The 20,190-nt window shown below is 43.2% G+C and overlaps 1 protein-coding gene across 2 annotated transcripts in view; it reads right to left on the bottom strand.

The window, feature by feature from the left end:
* Positions 1–4,240: 4,240 nt before the first annotated feature.
* KIFAP3 (kinesin associated protein 3) overlaps positions 4,241–20,190 on the bottom strand; it is a 70,587-nt gene continuing 54,637 nt past the window's right edge. For both annotated transcript variants that reach the window (XM_083445293.1, XM_083445292.1), the window contains exon 20: positions 4,241–4,634. In XM_083445293.1, the coding sequence (XP_083301419.1) occupies positions 4,526–4,634 (109 nt within the window). In that variant the 3' untranslated portion in view covers positions 4,241–4,525. The remainder of the gene's footprint in view (positions 4,635–20,190) is intronic.

Here is a 20,190-nt window from a genome sequence, read left to right as displayed (position 1 = left end):
TTGCAGTGGGGTTTGTTTTTTGGAGGGGGTTGACAATTTTATTGAAGATTTTAAAGATACTGAGCACTGAAATCCAAACTCATTTATAAAAAGAGAATAGAAAGCTATATATCAAAAAGAAGAATAAAGAGAAAGAAAATATAAAATGTAATACTCATGATCCTTGCTAAACGCAATTATATAAAAAACAGAAAGAGAAAAAATAACAGAGGAAAATAACTAAATTAATAGATAAATAAGGGACGCGGGTGGCGCTGTGGGTTAAAGCCTCAGTGCCTAGGGCTTGCCGATCGAAAGGTCGGCTGTTCGAATCCCCGCAGCGGGGTGAGCTCCCGCTGTTCGGTCCCAGCGCCTGCCAACCTAGCAGTTCGAAAGCACCCCTGGGTGCAAGTAGATAAATAGGGACCGCTTACTAGCGGGAAGGTAAACGGCGTTTCCGTGTGCGGCTCTGGCTCGCCAGAGCAGCGTGTCACGCTGGCCACGTGACCCGGAAGTGTCTGCAGACAGCGCTGGCTCTCGGCCTTTAGAGTGAGATGAGCGCACAACCCTAGAGTCTGGCAAGACTGGCCCGTAGGGGCAGGGGTACCTTTACCTTTAATAGATAAATGGATAAAAAGAAGAACTCCTGCCTCTCTGACAATTATCTGTAACAACAATTATTCAAATAACTTGATGGCATCCGTTTAGGCGTTATTCAAATTTTAAAGGCACCAAGATTTAAATATTGTCTCTGTAGAGGTAAGAGGAATTCAATGTATTTCCTGAATGCCTTCAGGGATCAAGAAAGCTCTTCAATGGAAGGTCACCTGTAGGATTTGAATTATGTCAAGAAAAATGGAGACTGGGTGTATTACGAAGAATGTAAACTTACCAGACATATTTGGAAGTACTGATTTGCAAGTTCTCTTTCCCAAAGGGACAATCATAGAATCATAGAATCTGAGCTGGAAGGCACCCAGGGGCCATCTAGTCCAACCCTGTACAATGCAGGAATCTCAACTAAAGCATCCATGACAGATGCTTCCAAGGAAACAGGGGCAATTTGCCAGCCCCAGCTAGCTCCAGCCCACCGGCCGGTAGCCGGGCGATCTCTGGTCCTTGGCTCAGCATGAAACAGCGACCCGCAGTTTCAGAAGCCTTCAGAAGCTGGAACACGCTCCAATCAGCAGAGAAAATAACACTGCGCAAACAGAAGTGGCAGGAGACAGCTGTGAAAGTATATTTACAGGCAGTTTATTCAGCATACGTCAGGACAAAGGAAAAACATGTCTTCTCCCTTTCGTGTCCAAGAGCAAGCAGCAAAAGCTATCCACGCAAACAAAAATTCCCAGCAAGCTGTGCTGGAGTGTAAACAGACATGTGACATACAACAATCCACACATCTGTTTTAAGGTGGAACAGAACATCAATATCCTAACACACCCAACCTCTGCTTAAAAACCTCCGAGGAGGAAGAGTCTACCGCCTCTCGTGGGAGTCTGTTCCACTGCCGACAGCTCTTGCTGTCAGAAAGTTCTTCCTGATGTTTAGTCGGAATCTCCTTTCTTGCATTTTGAAGCCATTGAAGACTAGATATCCACCATGGAATAAATCAGGCAACTTTAGATTTAGCTTTAAAGATCTCAGCCAAGTACCCGGAAACAATCTTGGTTTCGGGAGTAGCATCTCTCAGCAAATACTGGATTACAGACTCTTTGCAAAACAACATTTTGAGCTGTAAGGGAGTCACTAGGAGATTTCTGCGATGGGTGTAGAGAAGAGGGCAATCCAAAATTATGTGATGTATCTGGTGTTTTCTTAATACAGGGACAGAATCTGTTCTGGAAGGGGATTTTTTGAAACCTTCCAAACAATACAGATGATAGGGGAATGCATTTAGACGAGCTAGCATAAAAGCTCTGCAATGAAGTTTCTAAATTATTAGGCATGACACCATGGTGGGGCTGCAATCCTAAATAAGCAGATGTGCATAAAAAGGCTGGGAGGGGTAGAGTTTTTAGATTTCATGATCTAGCAGCCTCTGCTTGATGAGAGAGATTTGTGAGTCATCCAACAGAAGAAGGGAACCTATTGCAATCCCTATTTGCCTGAGTTTGAGGGTAGTATCAGAAAACCATGTAGAATTATGTGTATCTCTCAATAAAGAAGTAAGCTTTCCGTGTCTGTATTAAAATAATTTTTTAGCCAATATTTGAAAGTCATAATCCAGCCCCTAGATTCTAGGAGATGCTGGCCTAACTCTGTACACATAAACTCTTGTGTGCTTGTCGCATTGCATATTAGTAATTTATGGACAATCCATCTTTCATTTTAGTATCAGACACAAGCCCAGGTGAAGGATGTATTCTGTGTAGTGGGGCAACGTGTAAGGGTCAGTAACATGAATAACGCCACCAGCGTCTGGAGAAAGCTAGCATGAGCCGGGGCATTTTAATATAGTGCCAAAATACTACAGAAATTAATAAACCCTCCTGCTTCATATATTATGGGACTGCATCCAGGATCAGATTAAACCAGTCTAGCTGCTATTAAAATTTATTTCCATAGTTCCTTTCTGTGGGATTTGTGTGTTCAGCCCCAAAGCACACTGGGAAGCCTGCTAGTAACCGCTCAAGGGGTCTGAAGTGTGAGTCGTTGAGGTGAGAACCAAACACTCAAGGCAGGTGGTCTGCGTAAGTCTAAGGCCCCCCAACTCAATTGCTTCAGCATTTTAACAAAAAAGCAACACAAACAGACAGCTTCTACAGTCATTAAAACAAATAGTTCTCCATTAAATGTAGTAAAAGGACTCTGGGGAGATATTTCCTGGGAGTATTTTGGATAGCAAAATGAACATGGAAAGAAATTACCAGAGTGGGAGGTCTGGGGTTTTTTTCCCCCCAGCACACATTTTTCATTTCACCAAGTATGATCCTTGCTGCATACGATATGGAGACATTAGGATGTGGTTTGCCAAGTCATTTTGAAGCTCAAATACGGGAGAAGTCAAAACGTCCATTGCAGTTTATAAAATGTAGTTCAGGATTAGTATCGTTTTGCCATATTAGTGATATACAAAGTGCAGCATAGTTAAGAGAGAACTGGCACAAATGAAAGACGGAGGGTCTGTTAATGTCTACTATATAGTCAGTCCTGATTCGCACACCATTATTCCATGCAGCATAGGCTGGGCTTCTTGGCAAAGCAGCTCCTTGCAACATAGTGTTCTCCTGTGGTGGCAGTGCTATATAATTAAGCAGAAAGATACACCTGTGCTTTGAAAGGCACATTCTGTCTAGATCAGAACTTTCCAAACCGTGTGTTGCGACATGTTAGTGTGTTGGCTGCAGTGTGTAGGTGTGTAGCACAAACTCTCTCCTGGGGCTGGAAGGGGTTAGTTGAACCTCAAGTTTGCTAGTAAAACTGCATTACTATGTCACGAAATGATGCAAAACTGAATTACTGTATTGCGAAATGATGCATGTCCAAAAAGTGTGTCACCAACGTGAAAAGTTTGGAAAGCTCTGGTCTACAGCAACGGTTTTCCTCTAGAACAGCCATGACCAAACTTGGCCCTCCAGCTGTTTTGGAACTACAACTCCCATCATCCCTAGCTAACGGACCAGTGGCCAGGGATGATGGGAATTGTAGTCCCAAAACAGCTGGAGGGCCAAATGTGGCCATCACTGATCTAGAATATGAATATGGAAAATGTGGAATTGTACTTTTACGTCTCAGTTAATTAAGAATGTCACTATGGTCTGGATCCCTCACCTATGCTTGTACACACGTAAATACAACTTCCTCAGGAAACACACCTTGTACGTAGAGGTAAATTAAGCGCAGTTGCGCCAAAGAAGAGTAAAGTCAACATTTGGCATTCAGTTGTATGCACCTTTTCCAAGTTTGCCCTATTGGTTTTCACCATTTTGACACCACTCCCTGTATTCAAACAACACAGAGCACCATGTGCATAGGATGTCTCTTGCAGTTTGCAAACAGCATGGTCACAAAAGTATATGCACACCTGTTTTAGAACTATTCAATGACACTAATGCAACTTATCACTTGTAGCAGGTGTACGAAGTGTGTCTCTGTTCGTAAAGTCTCATAGAAGGTGGCCAACCCTGGATTTAAGGATGTTATTCAGCCTTCTTCAAGGACATTAAAAAGGATAAATCAATTACTTTTTCAGAAGCTAGTTAAAATTATTGCTCATCAACTGTAGTAAGCTTACTTAAAAACTCACAGAGCCTCAGTATTCAGTACCACGGTCTACAGAACCTGCATTTAATATCAATTAAATTAGTTGCTTAATATACATAACAAGTGTTGACATTCCAGTTAATAGATTTCAACACACAGCACAGACTGTACAAAAAGGGAGTCACAGAACGACTAACATTTCTTTGCAACACACACGGAAGAAAATGCACCACAAAGACCCGTAAACAGTATAACCATGCACTAAGAAGACAGAGATAAGTCTTAATTTAACTACAGTTCAAGAATACGGGAAGGCAATAGTTTAATACATCAGGATGTTTTATCGGGCTCCAAAGGCGTAGTAGTACGGTTCATCCGGCCGATATCCATAAGCAGTGGTGGGGCGGCTTGGGATGCCCATGGGCTGGCCAAATCCATCCACAGCAACGCTATGCAGAAAAGAAAAACACCTGAGTTGACATTTGAAAACTGACCCTTGCAAATAGACATCATGCAGTGCAAGGTCCCCTCTGACTTTTTCCAGAATGCAAAAATATATTGAAATGTACCTATTTGGTATCAACCATACGCTGGGGGTTGAAGTCTCTGCCCTGTCTTAGAGACCTGGTTCTTATCAAATCAGCTGTCTCTCCAGCAAATTAAGGCTACTTGGGTGACCAGCGTAACATGGAAGCAGCAATTAACACAGGGGTAGCCAGAGTGCTTTGCATGGAAAATGTTGCCTTATACTCAATCAAATCGTTGGTCCATCATAGCCAAGTATTCATCATCATCTTATTTTATTGTTTATAGCCAATAGCCATCACATGGCAGCATGAGCACAAATCGCAAAGCTGCAAAGCAAAAGACATTTCGTGCACCGGACCAGGACAAATCTACAATGTCCAAAATGTAAAAGCATTCCTTCTGGTCAGTATCCCTGGAGTTTGGCACTTCCACTATCCGGAAATGTTGACCTTATCTTTCTTGCTGCTAGTGCAAATGGTGCCACCTTAGAGCTGATGCAATGATCAACATCTGCCAGCAGCCATTTAATTTTCAAATCATCTGGGTGATGTTCTAAGGCAGTGATGGCCAAACTTGGCAGTTTTGGGTCTACAATTCCCATCACCACTGGTCCTGCTAGCTAGGAATGATGGGAGTTGTAGTCCCAAAACAGCTGGAGGGCCAAGTTTAGCCATTACTGTTCTAAGGCAATCTGAAAAGGGGAGATAAATTTAGCTCTGGGTGAATTATACAGTGGACAATATAAAATATAATGTACCAGATCCTCAATAAGCCCTGATCCACATGTACAGAGGTACTCTTTTACAGATCTGTTAGTAAATCTCCCATTCAGATATTCAGCAGGCATTGTCTGAAATCTGAGCTGAGTGAAAGCTCGTATAACAGGGGGGAAAGTTAATTCTCCCAAGTACATATAACCCTTTTGCGGTCTGATTTAATTTTAGTGTACCAAATAGCAGGGTGGCAATTCTTTATATATTCAATATCTTTTTTTTGCATCTTTGCTAAACACGATATTTTGACTCTTGTGACCAGGAGCAACTACCAATATCACTGTTGGGGAGATCAAATAACTCTGCATCAGACCTCTACGAGATTTTACCCAGCCTTCTCTTGTCTGCAAATCCAAAAAGCATCTTTTGGCTAAGTGTTATTTTGGCTGCAATGATATTTTCCTCCAATACAGAAACATGGATTTGTGTATACGAACTTTTATAGAGTTAAGGCCTTATAGAGTGTAGTGCTCCAGGTGTATTATGTGGCACTGCCAATATCGTACGCAGGAATCTATTTTGAAGGTGGTACATCAAGTTCCTCACTGCAATGGTAACCCCATATAAGAGGTGAGACACAATCTTGGCTTCAAAAATCTTTAATGTTGGTTCTCTCTAAATGATGGCCCTCTGTGCAACTGGTGCTTCTCACGCCTGCAAGTTTTTGCAGCATCCACATGTCGTTATGATCAAAAGGCCAGCCCACATTCCTTTTAATCTGGATTTACCGTTCTGGAGGAAAACCTGATAGCCAATGGCCCATTGGTGATATTGTGACAGCCCTTCTGCAAACTGAGCACCCATCTGGAAGCATCCTCCACTGACTGAACAGAAGCTGCCCTGCTGGCAAAACCTCTTGTGCCCAATTCCATGCATTTCTTTGATGGGTACAAGGGGGCAGAGGAGTAGGCTGCCTTTTTGAACCAGTAGGTGGCACTCTCTCCTCATCTCTGGATGTTGTTAGCTGCTTCCAGTCACTTTCAATTTACTTCAACCTACTCAAAACTACTCCTGAACATATTTTTAATTAGGTAGGGGAGGGGAATCATGGTTTCAATTACGTTCCGATCAAATCAACTCCTTTAGTTCAATAAACATGAAAGTAATTAGGTGCAGAGCCTTACAGTTCAGAGCTCGAGACATTTTGGTTATTTCCAAATGGTTTGCGTATGTGATGGCTCCGCTATGACAATTTGAGACATTAAACCAACATAATATTAAAACATTCAGATCACTGGAAAGATCACTGGGAAGGCTGTGAATCTGGCCTAGTTTACATGTTACTTTTGCGACATAATTGCTGCTCCCTTATGGTCAATTCCCACATTGAAATGCTGGTGTCTAAAGTTTTAAACGTAAGGATAGTTTTAATGCCAGTGTCAGAAGTCCAATGGAGACATGGTGCTGGTACAGAACTTTTTAGGTATTTCTTAGTCAGTGTGGCAAACAACAACGAGGGAGGAGCAATCATACCCAAACACTAACATATAAATAAGGGGACCCTCACACATGGGTAACTCATAGATAACTTTGTGGCTGGTAAGGGACAAGCATAGTAAAGACTGTCACCAATTTGCGGGACACCTTGATAATCAGCCCAGATCTATAATACTCCTAGGAGTTGCTTGTCTAAAAATGTGTTGGTTTGCTCTTCGTTGCCTTTCTTCCCCACACAAGAGAACCTTTAAGCTTCAGATGGAAGCAGAAAACCATGAATAATACACATTCCAGGCAACAGACTAAGAGAAACCATAAAACTATTCCATGCAGAGAACAAGACTTTGTGCAGTTAATAAATAAGTACCAGTGAGGCCTTAAAAGTTATTATACAAACTAATGAAGGTTTCATCTCTTCATGCCTATTAACACATTGACTTCTAAAATGGATGGTAGAATTTGTACAATGAAAGTTCAATGTTTCTACTCTCCCTACCAGATAATGTGCTCAGAGTACAGTGGTGCCCCGCAAGACGAATGCCTCGCAAGACGGAAAACCCGCAAGACGAAAGGGTTTTCCGTTTGCAGAGGCGCTTCGCAGGACGAATTTCCCTATGGGCTTGCTTCGCAAGACGAAAAATGACGGAAAAAATGATTTATTTTTTTTTTGCTCCAAAACCCCTTATTTTGAATCGCTAAGCTGCTAAAAGCATTTTAGCAGCAAAACCGCTAATCCCCCACCCTTAAAAAGCCGTTTTTAGCCCTTAAATCACCAACAGCGCTAATAGCGCTACTCCGTCAATGGGCTTGCTTCGCAAGACGAAAAAACCGCAAGACGAAAAGACCCGCGGAACGGATTCTTTTCGTCTTGCGAGGCACCACTGTAGTTGCAAATTTGGTTATATCATAGCATGACCCAGGGTCATAAAAGCAGATTCTGAGGCCTCCACGATGTGGTAAGAATTTAAGCTTTGGTTTGATTGGGTTTTTTTTCTTTTAAAGTTTATATGAACATAAAAATGTGTTCTGCAGCTGGAACTCCAGAATGAATATTCAAGTAACGCTTTAGCAACTACAAAGAAGTGGCACAAAGAAATCAGCAAGAAATCACTCCTTGTCTCTGCACCAATGCCCTACCATTTTATAGATCTCCTTAATTTTCTTTAAAAAATAAATAAATCCCAGAATTACTTGAAGGTTTGATTTATTTATTTATAAATAATATTTCTTGCCTGCCCTTCGGCTGAGGTCCCATGGTGTGTTACAGGTATAGAAAATATAATTATAAAAGCTGTTCAGCTAACGGTTCCTTTTCTAAAGCTGCAGATGGAAGTGACACCATAATCCCCATTTTGTATATGGGGACAAGACAATGCACCAACATGCAATGGATCCACACTAGTACACAAGAATTTTGCTAACAAAATGTGCACATGATAATGAATATCATGCTCATAGTTCAAAACTAGAGGCTACTCAAGCCCCATCTTCTTCTGCACTGTGTTAACAAGCTAGCAATCTAATTCGAAGTTAATATTCAACAATCACCACCTTTCAGATATGCAAATTTTTATATAGCTGCCAAAGTGTGCTTGGATAAATTACAGGACTCGGATGTAAGAATTCCTGCTGTTCAGAACAGCAGTTGCACTTCTGTGAAATCCAACAAAAAGCTATAAATAGAGGGGGAAACAGTCATTTATCATCCTCCTTTAGACTATGTATCAATGGGTTTAGGTTTCACAAGCTTCTTGCCACTGGTGGAATATACTGACACCCAAAACAGATTCAGGTCTAGTTGCACCCTGGAACCTTTACAGTGACTGGGAGACATGGAGTTAAAGTAGTGAACAGCTTAGCTTAGCTAATTACTGTGTAATACTAACTTCAGTTGCTCGATCATTTTGAGATCCGTTAAAATAGGACTGTATATTTTACCCCCCTCTGCACTCTTAATGATTTGTTTTTTTAGTCTGAAATCATTTCCAGCCATCAGTTAAGCTTGTGGTCTCTACATATGCACTTCTCTTGAGCACAAATATTTCTTTTTCCTATTGGTCTGCCAGCCTTGTCAAGAGAAAATTGCACTGTAAACTAAATGCCAATACTTAACCTCTCGGATAACTCGGGCTGCTAGCATGACCGAGGACCTCTTCAGAATGGCAGCTGAGCTTTCTAATTTGCTCGTGAGAACTTGTCAAAAGAGGAAATGTTCCAAAAATACATGATGCATTTTATAAAGTCCTTGGGGCTTGCACTGCTTCGGAGCAAATAAAAATACCACATATATTCAGGATCCCTGAATCAGCTGAGACACGTCAAAGTAGCAAAGAGGAGTCCGAGAGGAGATACTATAGGCATCTTCAAATATCTAAAGGGCTGTCACATGGAGGTGGGAACATGCTTGTTTTCGCATGCTCTGGAGAGAAGGACTTGAACCAATGACTTCAAGTTACAAAAAAAGGAGATTCAAGTTACAAAAAAGGAGTAACTTTCTGACATCAAGAGCTGCTTGACAGTGGAACAGACTCCCACAAAGACTGGTGGACTCTCCTTCACTGGAGATTTTTAAGCAGAGGTTGGATGGCTACCCACCAGGGATGTTTAGTTGAGATTCCTGCTAAACTACCATTGGGGTCCGTTCCAACTCTTACGATTCTGTTAAAATGAAAAGTATTACACCAATAAATTGCAATAATTCGTTGTGGCCCACAAAACCTAATTTCTTTCATAAGCACAGTCCTCAAGAGAGTAGGAGAAAGACAGCTTGTTTACCTGAGACTGCAGCTATGTGAGTGCTCACCTGTACAGTCACACATATTGGTTTTGTACTTGGCACAGAACAACATTCATGGTGCAGAGGCCTGGCTTAGCACCACCAGGCACATACGCAAGTGAGCTGCGACAGGCATCATCCTGCTCAGTTTGAAAGCAGACTGATGCTGAGGCCTAAAAGAACCAGAGTCCAAAACAGCAAATGAAAGCAAAACCCAACAAGCTGCGAAGTGGATCGTGGATGGGCTGTGTTTCTGCACAGCCGCAGCCACTCAAGCCTGAAATTTTCTAAAGCAACCACATCAGCTGCCTATTAATTTCCAAGCCCATTTGGGGGTACCGATGCTGTTATTTCAAGCACTAAACAGTGCTTTGGACCCAAATCCTGCTCTGCCCATGCATTAAGATAGGAGTCAGCAAACTTATTCAGCAGGGGTCCGGTCCACTGTCCCTCAGACCTTCTGGGGGGCCGGACTATATTTTTTCTTGGGGGGGGGGGGATGAACAAATTCCTATGCCCCACAAATAACCTAGAGATGCATTTTTTAAAAAATGACACATTCTACTCATGTAAAAACACCCTGATTCCTGGACTGTCCCTGGGCCGGATTTAGGAGACGTGGGCCGGATCCGGCCCGTGGGCCTTAGTTTGCCTACCCATGCATTAAGATCTTCAGACAAGGCTCTTCTTTGAGTTCCTTCTGTAGGAGAGCTGTATTTTATGCATCCAGGAAGGAGAGGGGGCCTTCTCTGCTATATCCTCCCAGAGGAAGTAAAGGGAGGGGCTGACACTGCCAGGTTAATACATTTTTATTTGTCTAGGCTTTTTAGAATTCACCATATTAATTTAGCTAACTGAATGGCTTTTGGTTTAGTGCTTCTCAAATCTTATTTCACTGCTACGATTGTCAGTTTTGGTTTTAAAAATTCAATCATCAAAACACTATTACAGTTCATACACTACACTGGAATTCATGTTTGGATGAAGATGTGTTCTAGAAAATTTCTAAATAAATAAATAAAAAGTAGCCAGCAACAGTGAAAGTAAATAAATAACTGGCACACCAACAAAACAATCCACAAGAGGAAGGAAGTATCAACCACCATTAGTTTTGTAGCTTCTGCTACAGATAAATACAACTAGTGTTTGAATGTTTCCTAAAATACTGAATTTGGTCTCTACACTGTTTGATACATTATGCAATACTAAATACACACCAAACTTGAGCCTATCTCTCAGCTGCTTTCAATGTTACTTTTCATCAACATACATCTTAAGACTCCTGCTAAATTTTGTAACGGGCTGAATTCTTGCAACTACTGATAGGTGTCACAATAACATCATCCTCCCTGCATCCCTTAGTTATCAAAACATGCTAAGTTTCAACACTGTTAAGGATTATTGTTAATTAAATTTGTATACCACCCTATATCTGTAGATCTCAGGGTTGATCACAACACAAAACTACAATATAAAAAAACACGAAGTACGTAATAAAAACAAAAGCAGAAACCCAATAATTTCACAACATTGAAAAGGGCCTCAGATGTCTATAAGGTCTTTAAGGTAACAGAGCTATGACAAGCCTTTCTAGTAAGCTCTAGGAATAATCGTTTTTCTTTCCTCCACTTTTTTTATTTTTTAAAAAGAACCTCAATTCACCTAATTTATTTAGCTCAGGAACGGGGAACCTTTGAACCTACAGGTCTACAACTCTCCCCAGCCAGCATGGTCAGTAGACAGGCATGAACAACTTCTGGGGGGACACACATTTCCCATCACTGATTTAACAGTGCAATCCTCACCTCTCCATTCTGAAGGAAATTAGCCTTGAGTGCTCACTGGAAGGACAGATCCTGAAGCTGAGGCACCAATACTCTTCTCATGAGAAGAGAAGACTCCCTGGAAAAGACCCTGATGTTGGGAAAGATGGAAGGCACAAGGAGAAGGGGACGACAGAGGACGAGATGGTTGAACAGTGTTCTTGAAGCTACCAGCATGAGTTTGACCAAACTGCGGGAGGCAGTGGAAGACAGGAGTGCCTGGTGCGCTCTGCTCCGTGGGGTCACGAAGAGTCGGACACGACTAAGCGTCTAAACAAATCATGTCTACTCAGAAGGAAGTGCTTGCGCTGCCTTCCCAAAGACCGGAAAAGCTGAGAAAGCACTAACTAGGCATGAACACATGGAGTTGCATTATTAAAAAAAATTAGAAGAGCCTACTGGATCAAGCCAATGGCCCATCTAGTAAAATATCCCGTTCTCACAGTGACCAACCAGATACGTACGGGAAGCCCATAAGCAGAACCCAAGCATGAGAAGTTTCCTGTCCTGTGGTTTCCAGGAACTGATATTCAGAAGCGCCGTCTCCAACAGTGGAGGCACAGCCGAGTCACCATGACTTGTAGCCATCAAGAGACTTTGCCTCTTGTCCAATCCTCTTTTTAAGCCTTTATGTTGAGTTGGGCCCCTGGTGAGACGTTTTGCCGTCCTTGTGGTTTGGATCACTGTCAAAGCTGCTCTTACGCATGAGTAAAGCATGCACATAGCTGCCCTTTCATCAGACAGACAGCAAATCCAAGTTCCACTGTGTACATCTCTATTGTGAAGTGAATTTGTAGTGAAGAAAGAGTAGAAAGACAAGGTGATTAAACCTTTTGTACTGCTTTTGTACCATGCAGTGGAGCTCTGCAAACCTTCTGCTGGCTGTGGCTTGGCATTTAACAGCATGTGATCAGTGAGGAGGAGGAAATTTTATTCCATTTAACTGTTGCAGATTTACTGCAGTGAAAAAGGGCTATGTAACCTGAGAAGCGACAGAACAGAGAGATCAAAGCTGCAGTCTGGAAACTAAAATAAACCTTCAGGCTACTTCCTGCAAGAAAATTCACTCTGGCAACTAAAACAGAGTCCACCTAAAAACTGTTCTGTTTTATGAGCTGTCACAGCAGCTCAAGTGGTTTGGACCAGTCAAGTTCAGAACATTATATTTCCTTGTTTCTGTCTCACATACTTCTGTAAGCAGTTTTATAGGGGAGTTTTATTTTAAAAAGAGAAAAATAGATTCCCCCCCTCCTCTGGGCTGAAATTGAGAAGGTCACAGCTAAACACATTAAAATAAGCAGGTCTTCATTTGCACATTCCATGCCCATTTACTACATTTTAATATTTTATTTTTGGGATTTACAGGCAATGTACATTTTCTTTATTAAGTCTTCCGCATTCTGTTCAATTATTGTTTAATATAGGCACAAATCAGTTTACACAGCCCAGATGGCTTGTAACCCAGGAGCTGGTCTATTCCAAGCACCACATCTGGAGGAAGTTCAGGGAGCAGCAAGAACATGGGAATTAATTAATACTAAGTTTCAGAAATTGACAATTTTTTTGTTCTCTCGTAGGACATGGAGGAGGAACCTGAAATTACTGCACCAACATTCAAGACCCAGTTTCAGTATGTATTAATGCTGACCAGACTGCAGGTGTAAGTGAGTTAAAGAGCCACATGTGAGAAAACAAGGCAGCTAAATACTTGAGCTAGATTAACAGCTGAATACACAGCCTCCTTGAGAAAAGCGTCAGATAAATGTTCTGCTCAGAATTATCACCACTCACTCCAATTCACAGATATTTCATGAAATAATTAAAAACTAATTGCTGGAGCAATCATAAAACTTCTACAAACTGCAAGTAGCTTAGCAAAATTCGTTGTCAGAGCTATCTGTCACTCACTCAGTCGCTCACTGACACACTTCTACAAGGCCTAAATGAAGGTCCTGCTATCCAAACACAATGCGTTCTCAGGAAATTGTTTGTTAGACAAGCATTCACGTAATGAGTTGACCATTTCCATTGTTTCCTATGAGAACATTTCTAATGTGTTCCCAACCACAGAATTTTGACTCCCATATGATGAAAAAATAACTGGGAATACCTTCCTCAAACCTTGCAAAAGGCAAACAGGGGGGGAGAAAATACTCTCTTATTGGTCTGAACTCTCCCATTTCCTCCCTACCTCCCACCATGGTTTCTGGTAAAATGGCTGATGTGGATCAGCAAAACACCCAAAGTAAGTCTTGTTTAAGGCTGCTTATTTGCTTACGGTACTACACACAAGTCTGGCTAACTATCTAAATCTGTATTGTATACAGCGCAGTTTGGGTACTAACTCCTTGTGTTTGGATAAGTGGATCTTTGTATAATGAGCATCTGGATAGCAAGACCTGCATCATCATCATCATAATTTATTATTTATACCCCGCCCAGCTGGGCAGCTTCCAATAAAATATTAAAATACCATAATGCATCAAATATTAAAAGCTTCCCTAAACATGCATGTAACTGGAAACGTGTTAACCAAAACCTGGCAGGTTTCATTCAGTGTTGCACAGCCACCTCCCCATTTTTTCACCACAGTTCAATACTAAAAGCACAATTTAACAGGAACAGACCTATGATGTGGCCACTCCAGGATATGAATGAATTTATTAATACGGTCACAGACCAGCTTCAACTCCAGACTATGTTTGCCTCCCACCTACAAACAGAAACACACACACACCCCAACACGACTGAAGTGTAGAAAATATACTTGAGCAATAAAGTATAAAGTTATTAGAAGCGCAGAGGCACCACCAAATACTGTATTTTTTGTGTATAAGACTAGGTCCCCCCCCCCCCCAAAAAAATAATGTCAAAAATTAGGGGGTGTCTTATACTCTGGGCCATCTCTCTCCCCCCCCCCCATTTTCATAAATATGAGTACCCAAAAATAGGGGACGTCTTATACATGGGGGGGTCTTATAGACGGAAAAAGTACGGTAAGCCGAGGGAGAGTCTGTGGAGAAACATCTAAACGAGAACTCTGCACACAGATCTCTGGTTTCACAGTCTTTGGACAACTGTAGACACAATGGGAAAACTGAGACTAAGGCTAGAGAAGTGTTTCAGAAATGGGAGGATTTATAAATGAACTGTCCTAGGCTCAACTCTCCCAAGAGCTTAGCTGCTCCCAGCCCTCTTGGTTGCCAGCATCATTGACCAATGACAATAGCAGTATCTTTCCAGAGTTAAGCAGCATTCTGCTTCTGCCTGATTCTGTAGTGAAGATCGCTGAGCACACTTGTACACTGCACTGCTGAATCTGGAAAAGTGTAGTTTTTCAAAGGAAGGAGAAAAGCTGAGATACAAAAGGCCCTATCTCCCTAGAAACAGTGTTTCCTCAAGTTTTGAGGTTAGAATGCAAGTAAACCATGACCCAACTCCATGTCAAGTGCCTCTTTCCTGCAAAAGCAATAAGCGGTTAGAGTACAGTCACAACGGCTTAGATAGGTGTATGGTCAAAACCCTGCTGACTGCTAACCAAACAGTGTTGTGCTGAAAATTAAGGGGAAGTCCCACTTTTATGGGTCCTTCTGGCGATAGGCCCTGCCCATCAGCCAAGAGGCCAGACGACCTGGAAGTAAAGACTCCCCCACCCCAGAACTCCTGGAGAATGCCAAGACTATCTTATGCCATCCGTGATATAAAACCCTGGCGGCAATTTTGTCTAATAGGCTTAATACCATTATTAAGTAAATGTTCTGATGATGATCAAACAGGTTTCACTAAATAATAAGGTTCCAACATTTATTTTTAGATTTGCAATCATGGAGAAGGGTCCTATTTTTTGCAAGCATTTCAGACAGTGAATAGAATTTTGAACTTCTTTTTATATTATTAATTGAACTCCTGCACCTACAGCCAAGCAGCGCATCAGTTGACCCCAACCCACTATTTTCTTGTGGTATGAGGCAGCGCTCCCTGCTCTCGTGACAGGTACCTCCACTTTCAAGAAAGGGGCTGCATCCAACTAAATTCTACTCAGAGAAGAATCACTGGTATTGATGGATCCAAGTTAGAGGATCCTTTAATTTCAACGGGTCCTTTAGTGGATCCTTTAATTTCAACGGGTCTGCACAAAGTATAACTAACAATGGACACAATCCAACGTGAGAGCCAGTGTGGTGTAGTGGTTAAGAGCGGTAGTCTCGTAATCTGGTGAACTGGGTTCGCTTCCCCGCTCCTCCATATGCAGCTGCTGGGTGACCTTGGGCCAGTCACACTTCTTTGAAGTCTCTCAGCCCCACTCACCTCACAGAGTGTTTGTTGTGGGGGAGGAAGGGAAAGGAGAATGTTAGCTGTTTTGAGACTCCTGAAGGGGAGTTAAAGGCGGAATATCAAATCCAAACTCTTCTTCTTCTTCTTCTTTTGTAATATGGATTAAGTAGGTACAAAGGATTAAGTTAAGATTCTTGATAAAATGTGACGTGTGCACGAGAATAAAACTGACTTAGTTATACAGTGGTACCTTGGTTTACAACCATAATCCGTTCTGGAGGTCCATTTGTAAACCAAAACAGGTTGTAACCCAAGGCACGCTTTTGCCAATGGGGCCCCCCAAAGTTTTTTGTCCGTAATCCAAAAAAAAGGTTGCACTTCCGGGTTTGACGTGTTTATAATCCAAAACATATGCTAACCAAGATGTATGCAAACCAAGGTACCACTGTATTAAGTAACACCATAGACAGCAATAAAGGTAAAGGTACCCCTGCCCGTACGGGCCAGTCTTGCCAGACTCTAGGGTTGTGCGCTCATCTCACTCTAAAGGCCGGGAGCCAGCGCTGTCCGGAGACACTTCCGGGTCACGTGGCCAACGTGACAAGCTGCATCTGGTGAGCCAGCGCAGCACACGGAACGCCGTTTACCTTCCCGCTGGTAAGCGGTCCCTATTTATCTACTTGCACCCGAGGGTGCTTTCGAACTGCTGGGTTGGCAGGCGCTGGGACCGAACGGCGGGAGCGCACCCCGCCGCGGGGATTCGAACCGCCGACCTTTCGATCGGCAAGTCCTAGGTGCTGAGGCTTTAACCCACAGCACCACCCGTGTCCCCTATAGACAGCAATACCTGGGCATAAAGCAGGCAAGCTGATGTTGATGCCACTGGCATGGGCAGTACTTGAAAGTTGAGTTGCAAATGTGTTTGGATGCTTTCCTGAGTAGCTACAGCTCTTCCTCAGCAGTGAAAGGGAAATGGGAAGCCGGTGTTGCTTAGAAGACACTGATGGAGGCGGAGAAAGAGCCCCTGGTGGCTCTGCCCAGAATTGAAGGGGGAAACATGAAAGGAATATCTAATATATTCAAAGCTTGTTTTCTCCTGCTCTGAAGGGCAAGGCCCAAACAAATGGGTACAAGTTACAAGGAAGGAGATTCTGATTCAACATCAGGAAGAACTTTCTGATGGTAAAAGCTGTTCAACAGTAAACTGGACCATCTCAGGGGGTGGTGGACTTTCCTTCGTTGGAGGTTTTTAAGCAGAGGCTGGGTGGCCATTGGTCACTGATGCTTTAGTTGAGATTCTGCATTGCAGGGGGTTGGACTAAATGACCCTTGGGCCCCTTCCAACTCTACAATTCTATGATTCAATCCTCGTTGGGCTGTTTTGGGGGTTCATATCCTTATGGTAAAGTTAAAGGGTAAAGGGACCCCTGACCATTAGGTCCAGTCGTGACCGACTCTGGGGTTGCGGCGCTCATCTCGCTTTACTGGCCGAGGGAGCCGGCGTACAGCTTCCAGGTCATGTGGCCAGCATGACTAAGCCGCTTCTGGCGAACCAGAGCAGCGCACGGAAACGCTGTTTACCTTCCCGCTGGAGCGGTACCTATTTATCTACTTGCACATTGATGTGCTTTCAAACTGCTAGGTTGGCAGGAGCAGGGACCGAGCAACGGGAGCTCACCTCGTTGCGGGGATTCGAACCACCAACCTTCTGACTGGCAAGTCCTAGGCTCTGTGGTTTAACCCACAGGGCCACCCACGTCCCTGTCCTTATAGTAAAGGTAAAGGTACCCCTGCCCGTACGGCCCAGTCGTGTCCGACTCTAGGGTTGTACGCCCATCTCACTTAAGAGGCCTGGGGCCAGTGCTGTCCGGAGACACTTCCGGGTCACATGGCCAGCATGACAAAGCTGCATCTGGTGAGCCAGCGCAGCACATGGAAACGCCGCTTACCTTCCCGCCAGTAAGCGGTCCCTATTTATCTACTTGCACCCGGTGGTGCTTTCGAACTGCTAGGTTGGCAGGCGCTGGGACCGAGCAACAGCAGCGCACCCCGCTGTGGGGATTCGAACCGCCGACCTTTCGATCGGCAAGTCCTAGGCACTGAGGTTTTACCCACAGCGCCACCCACATCCCATACCCTTATAGTACTTTTGTCTAAATATTTTTGGGGGATTTTAGCTGACTTTGGGTTCCTTCAAAACCTCCAATAGCACCCCCTTGCATGTGGGGGTTGCATTTTGAATGCAACAGGAGTCCCAAGCTGGGCATTGGAAATGGAGGGAAGGAAGATATTTGCCGGTTAAGGTCATACCTTTTTTCGGATTAGAACATTCTTTCCTCTGGAAACACCAGTTTTTCAAAGCCTCTAGAGACCTTTTCTTGTTCACTGAAGTAGATTTACAGTTTGCTAATGCTGATGTGTGATAAACTAATAAAACGTTACTACTGGTTTATAGGCCCAATCTGCTAATAAAATCTAATTCAGTTCTTCCTGGAGAGGGTAGGCAAATGAATGATGTCCAAGTGCTAAAAGTCAAATATCACTTCATTTCACTGGACTTAAAGGGAACTCAGAAGCGTCTTAAGGACATTCAACAAAAGTGCACGTTATATGTAATGATTAAGAGTCGCCGCCAACATAGCCACTATCGCCAGGATCCAACTCTGGCTACGTGACGTTATGATGGCTAGCAACTCCAGATAAGCATCAAAATTTGCAACCAGCTAAAAGCGCTGCAGTGTGGATTGTATCATCCATCTTCAAATGCACATGAAAACATGCATCTGATATACCTCTATGTTTGCTGACCTGCAAACATGAGCCTGCTTTCCCATAAAGTTCTCCTTATCCGAATAAAGGCACATACATGGTTCTATATAAGGATACAGTACTAGTATATGCATACTAGGGGCTGTGCCTGCCCTCACCAAGCTCTCTTCCCTTAGACCTTGCCAACCCTGCCCTTATAGCTCATCCAAGGCCCCCCACTTTGCCCAAACCACTGCTCAATCCAATAGTGGCTGGTGAGCTGGCATGGGTGGGGTTCAGTTACTCTCCCAGCTTGCCAACACTGTGGGTCACTACCACTTAGCAAAAGGGGCAGGGACCTCAGTGCATGGTGGTGGAGCCAATTCAAAGCTCCTGCCTCCATGCACCATGCTAAGCTCCCATGTTACATCGCTGAGCAATAACAGTACCCCAAAACAGTTCATCCCCCCCTCTCCTTACTGCTTGCCTCAAACAATTATCATTTCAGCCTCAGATGAGGAAGGGGAAAGCGACCGATGACAGTGGCAGAAGAGGAGAGGTGCTGAGGAGTTGCTCTGTTTTGCCTGTTCCTCTGTGGCTTGCATGGGCCTCCTTGGCCATTGCCACTGTAGAGGCTGAAATAGCAGCATCAGTCTGAGATAGGTATTGGCAGGGCAAGCCAGTTGCTAGGAAGCTGGTCTGTCTGTCCTGACAGTTCCTATGTGGCTCACCTGGGTCACCTGCCCATCTGCTTGCCCACCTGGGCTGCCCACCTGCATGACAACACTCTGCTGCAAATACAGGACAGGCGTACCTTGGTACCCGAGGTTCCACTGTACATGGTTAGCCTGTTTTAGCTGTGTGAAGCATCAACCAATGACTTAGTTAGAACAGGGGACTACTCTGGCTATGATTTTCCTGGGCTATCTGAAAATTCTTTTCTCCGTTTTCTCCTTCCCTTCCCCCTCCATTCTTCTGAGAAGTGTTTGAAACTGGATTCATTTGAAAGCAAAATTGCTATTACTTCAGCAAGAACCCTGTTATTCTGAAATTGCAGGGCTTTTCATTTATGTGCATTTATATCACTATCCTGTATTTTTCACTTGGGGGCTGCATTAGTCAAACTTTTGAAAACTGCATTACTCTGCTCTGCAAAATAAAGCAAAACACACTTTTGCTCTGAGCGTGTCTGTGAGACTTGCGCTTTTGAGCTGTGCTTTATTTTGTGCAAAAAACCCACATTTTTTTCTGTTTATCATTGTCGTCTTCTTGCTGAACCTCAGAAAGCAATACTACCCTCATCCAGCATTGAAGTTCAACAGAACTCCAAACAAAGTAAGAGACTGAAAGCTCATTTTTATTGTAGTCTTAGAAGGGGGCATGGCTGGCAGGGGGTGAGGCGTGACTATCATGAACCCTGCACTTCTGAATTTGCCACTATACTACTGTGTTAAGAGGTGGTGGCTAAAATATTTGGTGTGGATACAAGGGCAGACCAAAGTTACAAACCCCTGGGTAAAGTTATTTTATGGAAGTTATCTAATAAAGAACCAAAAGACAGCAAGAAACATGTGTGTGGTAGTACTGTGTTAAATGCAGTTACAGCTGATGAAATGCTGAAAGTGTTTCTCAAATTGAGAAGGGG

Source organism: Podarcis tiliguerta (assembly GCF_965153285.1).
Source record: "Podarcis tiliguerta genome assembly, chromosome: 6".
In the NCBI taxonomy this organism is placed as follows: Eukaryota; Metazoa; Chordata; class Lepidosauria; order Squamata; family Lacertidae; genus Podarcis; species Podarcis tiliguerta.
This window is presented reverse-complemented; position numbering and strand designations above follow the sequence as displayed.